At 40.8% G+C, this 8,714-nt stretch overlaps 1 protein-coding gene across 1 annotated transcript; it reads left to right on the forward strand.

Moving 5' to 3' along the window:
* Window positions 1-8,224: 8,224 nt before the first annotated feature.
* LOC109133038 (defensin-like protein 266) lies at window positions 8,225-8,714 on the forward strand. Its single transcript, XM_019245569.2, has 2 exons — window positions 8,225-8,293; window positions 8,446-8,714. Exons 1-2 carry the CDS (start codon window positions 8,236-8,238, stop codon window positions 8,640-8,642), a joined length of 255 nt encoding a protein of 84 aa, XP_019101114.2. The 5' UTR covers window positions 8,225-8,235; the 3' UTR covers window positions 8,643-8,714.

Consider the following 8,714-nt stretch of genomic DNA (forward strand, 5'->3'; position numbering starts at 1 on the left):
TCCAGAAAGAAGGAATGTCCGCGATGAGGAAAACGAATCCATTGACATGGATGATGAAGATGATCCACCACCAGCGGAGAGTGGATCCTTTGATGCGGAACCGCGCTAGAGAGGTAGAACCACAAGAACAAAACCGAGATGTCAAACTAATACCTCCTACTTTTGCAGGAAAACCTAATCCGGAGGTTTACATGGACTAGGAGAGTCGAATGGAGTACATATTCCAATGTTATGGCTATGGAGAAGCTTGAAAGGTAGCCCTTGCATCGGCGCAGCTCACCGACAATGCCTTGTCATGGTGGGATAGGACGGTAGCCGATAGGAGGAGGCAGCAGTTTGCTACCATCAGCAGTTGGGGAGATATGAAGTATCTCTTGAGGTTGAGGTATGTCCCTGATCATTATCAACGAGACTTACAAAAACGTTTTAGAAAATTGTCTCAGGGAACAAGGACCGTGGATGAGTATTTTGAGGAGTTTGAGAAGCTCATGAACTCCTTGGAGCTGGAAAAATCGAGTGAGTCCCTAATGGCTCAATTCATTGATGGCTTACAAGAGCGTATAGCCCGAAAGGTGGAGACATCGAACTACAGCAGCCTGCATGAACTACTTCACAAGGCTGTACAAGTGGAGCAGCAAATCCAGCGTAAGATGTCTTTAAGGAACCGTACTAGAAACAACACGCCTTGGAATGCAAGCAACAACCGGAGCATGGACAAAGGCAAAACCGTAGACAACGACTCTAGGTTCAAGAACAAGTCTAGCGAGGCACCTAAAACCTCTAAACCCGAACCAGGTAAGTTCCCTAACACTAGTCAATCCCGTACCAGTGACATTACTTGTTTTAAATGTCAAGGTAGGGGACACATGGCGAGAGAATGCCCAAACCAAAGGGTGATGATTGTCACCCCTAGTGGAGACTATGAGTCCCAAGATGAGCAAGATGAGTACCAGACTGATCTGGAGAATGACGTGGAGTATCCCGATGCAGGAGAACTCCTTGTGATCCGGCGTATGCTGAGTGTGCTTGTCGACCCCGAGGAGAAAGTTCAAAGGGAAAATATATTCCACACTCGATGCACAATCAAGAACAAGGTATGTAATTTGATTATTGATGGAGGTTCTTGTACTAATGTTGCTCGCAAGTATATGGTGGACAGGTTAGGTCTTCAGAAAACAAAGCACCCGAGGCCATAAAAACTTAGGTGGCTTAACGATGACACCGAGCTGAAAATTGCTGAACAAGTTACTGTATCATTCAGCGTTGGGAAATACCAGGATCAAGTCATTTGTGATGTAGTTTCAATGAGGGCAGAACATCTTCTCCTTGGAAGACCATGTCAGTTTGATCGAGCTACAACTCACGACGGTCGAACAAACCATTACACTTTCACGCACAATGACCGTAAGTTCAACCTTGCCCCTCTAAGTCCTTCTGAAGTTCATGAGTTGCAAAAACACATGAACAAAGAGGTCGAGGTAAGGACTTCTAACCTTTATTTGAGATCCAACGAGATTTGTAAAACCATGCGTGCCCAGGGCACCGTGCTACTAATGTTGTTCAAAGAATGTTTAAGTAGAGGTACAAGTGAGCTTGAACTACCCGCTGAAGTACAAGCTGTACTAGATCAATACAAAGACGTGTTTCCAGAGGAGATACCCCCAGGATTACCTCCTATTCGTGGCATTGAACATCAGATCGATCTTGTACCAGGTTCTGCTTTACCTAACAAACCAGCTTACAGAATGAATCCAGAGGAATCTAAGGAGCTAGAGAAGCAAGTGCGTGATCTCATGGATAAAGAGTACATCAGAGAGAGCCTCAGCCTGTGTGCAGTACCAGTTCTGTTAGTTCCAAAGAAGGATGGTACATGGAGGATGTGTGTAGACTGTCGAGCAATCAACAACATCACCATCAAGTATCGACATCCCATTCCAAGACGAGATGACATGTTGGACGAGTTAAGTGGTGCAATCGTCTTCTCCAAAATTGACTTGAGGAGCGGCTATCACCAGGTCCGGATGAGGGGAGGAGATGAGTGGAAGACTGCGTTCAAAACCAAGCAAGGTCTCTATGAGTGGCTTGTCATGCCATTTGGGTTAACCAACGCCCCAAGCACTTTCATGTGACTAATGAACCAGGTTCTAAGGTCATTTATTGGTAAATTTGTTGTTTTTTATTTTGATGACATACTTATTTACAGTAAGTGTCATTCTGATCACATTAAACATCTTGGGTTAATTTTAAAAATGCTTCAAAAGAAAGGCCTTTATGCTAACCTAAAGAAGTGCTCCTTTTGTACTGATCAGTGTGTGTTCTTAGGTTTTGTAGTGAGTAAACAGGGCCTACAGGTGGATGAGGAGAAAATAAAAGCAATAAGAGAATGGCCTACTCCCACTTCGATTGGACATGTTCGCAGCTTTCATGGTCTCGCAAGCTTCTACCGGAGGTTTGTCAGGGATTTTAGTACAGTGGCTGCACCAATGACTGCCGTGATCAAGAAAAACGTGCCTTTCTCATGGGGAGAAGCTCAAGAAAAGTCCTTCAACACCTTGAAGGAGAGGCTCACGCAAGAACCAGTCTTATCCCTTCCAGATTTTGAAGTTTGTGTTTGAAGTAGAGTGTGATGCATCAGGTTTGGGAATTGGAGCTGTACTACATCAGAGGAAAAGACCCGTGGCTTTCTTTAGTGAGAAGTTGAGTGGAGCTACGTTGAACTATCCGACCTACGACAAGGAGCTTTATGTCTTAGTTCAAGCACTGGAAACGTGGCAACACTACTTGTTATCCAAGGAATTCATCATTCACACCGATCATGAAACCCTTAAGCATCTCAAGGGTCAGACTTCACTTAAGAGGAGACATGCTAAGTGGTTGGAGTTCATTGAGACATTCCCATATGTGATGAAGTATAAGAAAGGCAAGGAGAATGTGGTTGCTGATGCTTTGTCAAGAAGGCATGCTCTTATAGCTACTATGGAGGCTAAGGTAATGGGTTTTGAGCATATCAAAGAGTTGTACAAAGATGATCTAGAACTAGGAGAGTGCTACAAGGAGTATGGCAAAGGAGCATATCAAGCATTCTACCTGCAAGATGGGTTTCTATTTAGAGACAAGCGGTTGTGTATTCCTCAAGGTTCCATGCGAGAATTGATACTTACCAAAGCACATGGTGGGGGTTTGATGGGTCACTTTGGTGTCGACAAGACCTTGGCCGTGGTAATGGAACATTTCTTTTGGCCCCATCTCAAGAAAGACGTTGAGAGATTTTGTGCTCGATGCATTGTTTGTCACAAAGCAAAATCCAGGTTACATCCTCATGGTCTTTACTTACCATTACCTATTCCTAACGCCCCTTGGGTAGATATTTCTATGGACTTTGTCTTAGGGTTGCCAAAGATCAAACACAAGGATTCAATCTTTGTTGTTGTGGACCGGTTCTCCAAGATGGCACACTTCATCCCGTGTGACAAGACCAATGACGCGACTCAAACCGCAAATTTGTTCTTCAAGGAAGTGGCGCGCCTCCATGGAATTCCAAGGACTATAGTCTCTGATCGTGACACCAAGTTCTTGAGCCACTTTTGGAAGACACTTTGAAGAAAGTTAGGTGCCAGGCTTCTATTCTCAACAACTTGTCATCCCTAAACGGATGGAAAAAACTGAAGTGGTAAACCGAACTCTCTCTACTTTACTTAGAGCCACTCTTGGTAAAAATATGGCAACATGGGTTGATTGTATTCCTTTTATCGAGTTTGCTTATAATCGTGCTGTCCACTCGGCTACAAAACTATCTCCTTTTGAGATAGTCTATGGAATTAACCCTTTGTCTCCATTAGATTTAGCACCATTGCCTCAGATAGAACAGGTTTTCCAAGATGGGCTAAGAAGAGGAGAAATCATCAAGAAGTTACATGACAAGGCCAAAGCAAATTTGGAAAAGAAGAATACCGACAACAAATGCAAGGCAGATCCGGGAAGAGAGGAGATGTTGTTCAAACCAGGAGATTGGGTTTGGTTGCATATGAGGCCTGAGAGATTTCCAACACAACGAGCCTCTAAGTTATCACCAAGAGGCGACAGTCCATTTAAAGTTCTTGAGAAGATCAATGATAACGCCTACCGTTTGGAGCTACCAAATGAGGTAAAAATTTCTCACACTTTTAATGTAGCTGACTTTTCTGCTTATGATCCAGGAGATTCAGTTTTGAGGACAAAACCTTCTGAAGAGAGAGGGAATGATGCGGACATCGATCCTACCATCTAAACCGTTGAACCAGTTCTTGTTCTACATCCTGTACCAGAAGTACGAGAAGGCCCTATGACACGTTCGAAGGCTAAACACCTAAAGAAGAGGTTTAACCTAGCCGTTCAAGACATTGTAAGCTCCCTAGAGGTGAAGGACGTCAACTGGTCTGTACCACCATCATGCCACCATAACGGATATGATCACATTGGCGAGGAAGAGCTTGCTGAAGCCTTCACCCAAATGAGCCTTGATCAAACTAGTTTCCCAGGTATGAAACCTCTTTTGGCAGGTCAAAGAACCTCAAGAATTCAAGAGAAGACATTGGAGCTGCCAGAGACGTGTGGTACAAGCTACACCTCTGAAAGCGATCAAGGTAGTGAAGATCAAGACCAAGACATAGAGGACATGGACGAGCATCAAGAGACTGATCAAGATACTCTAGAGGAACCCCAGGAGGACCCCTACTCCAATAAACAAGCCAACAATCAAGTACAAGACAAGAAATCTGAAGTAGCACATGGAGTAGTACAAGAAGTGATTCAGCTAACATCAATTGGGCCTAGATCGCATCCATGTAAGTCTTATTCAATATTTTTGATCCTTGCAGGTCCCACCAACCCCAACAACGGCTAGAAGACTTCCTCATCAAGAGAGATCAAGTCTACTTTAGCATTTTCTTTTATTAGCCTATTTACTTTCCAAAAACAATGGTTTTGTGTTTGATTTTATTTGCTTTCCTTTGTTGCATTTTCTGCATTTATTTTTGGCCTTAAGGCTAGCTGAAGGACTCTTATAAAGTCCCCCTGCAGCAGTTGTACGAATTTTCACCCTTTGATTATCAATAAAATACTGAATTTTCTTACTTCTTCTCTTTAAGTGTTCTTAAGAGAATAAGCTTGTTCTTTGTCTTGTGTGTGAGATTCCACAAGGCTGAGTTCGTGTACTGTATCAGAGACCAATCACATCTATGTGGTGTACTTCAATTCGCCAGCACTTCCCCTTTTTACCGATCCCACACAAGAGAAGCGACCGCCATCGTGTCAGATCTTCATCATCGATCATCCTCCCTTCACAAGAGAGAAGCGACCGCCAGCTTGTGAAGCCATCATCTCTATCACGGTATAAGACTCACCACTGAGTCTTGTATCACCTCCCCATCCCGGTTTGTAACAATTGATTTAATGAAATTTCCGGTTTGACAAAAAAAATAGTTATTTATTATTACTTATGTATAGATTTCCTTTTTATGAGAGGTTCAATACTTTTAATAAGACATATGCTCATTTTTCTTACGCTGATAGATAAATTTTTCCTATTTGCTTTTGGATTAGATTTTTTTGTTTAGTAAATATTTTTTTTTAACTTTTTTCTAGCAATTAACTTAGACATGAATCAAAACTTAAGTTCGTTAATTTGACACATATCGCGATTATGTTAAACAGTAATATGAACATGTATAAAAAATTTAGATATTTAATTGACATGTGTCACGATCTTGTTAACGAGTAACTTTGTTATGTAATAAGATACTATTGTTGACAAAGTTACCAACCAATTACTAAATTGTTAATTGTTGACCAACACCGTATAATTACATCTATCAATTGACTATCATCATTATAGTATTTTTGACATTGAACTTGACTCACTTCATTTGTGATGATTGAATTTGACTCATTTCATTTGTGATATAGTGTGCTTTAAGTTGTGTTGTTTGCATATTCATTTTTCTAGTCAAGTACACCAACGTACCTCATGATTACTGATGACATTTAAACTGTTTACGAGATTCATGCGCAGGCGAAATTGTTCCAGAAACTTCCACACTTAATAAAATTAAGAAGCATGCATCTTTTTTAATCTTTAACAGCGACTAAAAACCCCAAATAAAATTATCACTAGCTACGTGATATTAACTTCTAGACCATGTTCTGTTTTGTGCCCTTCAACGAACTTGATGTCATAGTTTCTTATCATTTCCACAGCCGTTGTCTTCATCAGTCAGCAAGAACGTTAACTTTTTCCCCAAGCTGGACCAACGTTAAACGCCAAGACCTTATATGAAGGTTCATGTCTTAACCTTTCCACTCATCCACTGTATGAAATCCATCTTCCACGTCATCTCCTCAAACAAATTTCCTCATCGAGTACTCTTATCCCACTTGGAAGCACGTCTGGCTTTGCCAGTGACTTGCGGTTAAATGGAACTGGTGGGTATAACCTTAGCGTCTAACACACAGCACCGTCTAAATATCTTCGGGATCAAACCTCAGCATCTTCCTGTTAATATATATCTTTTCGGACGTTTATTGCTTCAGGCTTCTTGGACAGTGGCCAGAAGAACCAACTGAGAGCTGAACTGGTTGTGTCTCTTGCCGCTATCAAGTAACCCAAAATAGTGTCTCTGACGAATTTATCGCTATTCGGTTTCATGTGCTTATATTTAGTCGTGTCCAGAGTCATGTAGTATGTCAAAACGTCGATGTCCTCTTCTCTTGAGTGATGATGACTCCCATGACAGCAAAAAGAATCGTAAGAGTTTTTTAAAGAGCGATTTAGGTTTTAGAATCGGAGAAAAACGAACGATAAATATAAGTAAAATCTTACACATTAAGTGCCTTCTTTATATTAATTAATTAATTATGTCATTTTTTTTTTTGGTGTGAAAGAGGAGACAAAGTCTCCTATGCTTTATTATTGAAAAAATAAATATTACAAACGGACATTACGTGGGATCGAAGACCCATTAAAATCCTCTAGCATGACAGACCGAACGATATCGGGACACACAATAAAAGAATGATAACCAAGCGGTAAAGAAAAGGCATAGTTCACTAAGCCATCAGTAAGACGGTTAGCTTCCCTATACACGTGAGAAATGTGGACTATCTTGTCCCTCGAGATCAAGCCATAATACAGACATACTAGGAAAGACAGAGGATGCGAATCATCGATCCCTGTCTGAAGAAAACCAGCCACTACCGCCGAATCCACCTCCAGCTCCACACACGTCGCACAGTACTTCCAAGCAATATGTAAACCATAATAAACGCCCCATAATTCCGCCAAAGGGGCAGAGCACATCCAAATATGTAAGCCAAATCCAATACACCACACCCCCTCCGCGTTACGCAACACACCTCCTACCGCAGCCAAACCAGGGTTTCCTCGAGAAGCTCCATCTGTATTGAACTTCAGCCAATTCCCTGTCGGTTTGGTCCACGAAATTAACCTCTCCACCCGAGTAACAGTCCTCCCCTGTAACCGTGACCGCTCATGAGCCTGAAACACCTCCTTAGCCAAATCTTTAATAAACTTTACGCGATCCTTGCACTTGCCATTAGTACCAAACACATTACCACAACGCCACTTCCATCCCCACCAAATAGCCATCACAAACAAGGTGGACCAAGGACTCTCACACACTACCCCATCATCCCGGAGATTATCATACACCCATTCAATCAAGGATTGAGTGAAAAAAGAATACCGACGTCAGCGCGGAATGATGCGGCTCCACACCCCAGACATCGCAGGACAATCACGTAACACATGAAGAATTGACTCCTCCCCACCTTTACAAACCTGACATAAACCATCATCACCGAGTTGTCTTCGTTTTATCACCGTTCGTTTTTATAGGATTTTATATATATATTTTAAACAATTAAAAACATAAATTTCCGAATTATACATGATTAATGGGAATATCTTAATTGATATTATCAAACGTTAATCGGAGATTTTTTTCTTTCAAAAGTCAAAGCTATATATAGAGAGTTGATGTCAAAATACAGTATATGAAAATCTTCCAAATCTTCTGCATTAAACTTGTCGATGCAATATCTTATACATATCATAAGTTTATACGTTTGTATAATGAGAATCAATATTTGTTTCAATTGGCAACAAATCAGCTTATTTCACACGTACAATATATATATATATATACATCTGTGTAATGAGAACAAGTATTATCATCAGAAATGGAGAAAATGGTGTTCATGAAAGTTGTTTTTTTTGCCTTGTTGTTGTCCCTCTCATGTGAGTCCATCTTTCAACTTTAAATTTAATTCCATCGTCTTTTTAATCTTTAACGATTAATTGTAATGATTCACAGTTACCGATCTTGAAGATTCATACTATCTTATGTGTATATATGTCTTAATGTCTTCTTTTTTATAATGATTATATAGGTTTGATGGAGGGAGAAGCAAGACTTAGTGGAAAAATGAAAGATGTAACAATACAACGTGGAGGATCTTGCAACAACGACAATACTTGTCACGATACATGTCCGGGATGTAAGAACACACAATGTATTTTCAGCCAGTGCGTTTGTTCTCAATGTAACACTCCACGAACAAGTTTACGTGTTGAATCTCATATGTAAACTTACTTGATTATTTCTATTATTTACCCAAATTTGTGATGACAAGATAATAATAATAAACATTTTTGTTTT

This window comes from Camelina sativa, chromosome 5 (assembly GCF_030686135.1).
Source record: "Camelina sativa cultivar CO46 ecotype springtype chromosome 5, ASM3068613v1".
Taxonomy (NCBI): domain Eukaryota; kingdom Viridiplantae; phylum Streptophyta; class Magnoliopsida; order Brassicales; family Brassicaceae; genus Camelina; species Camelina sativa.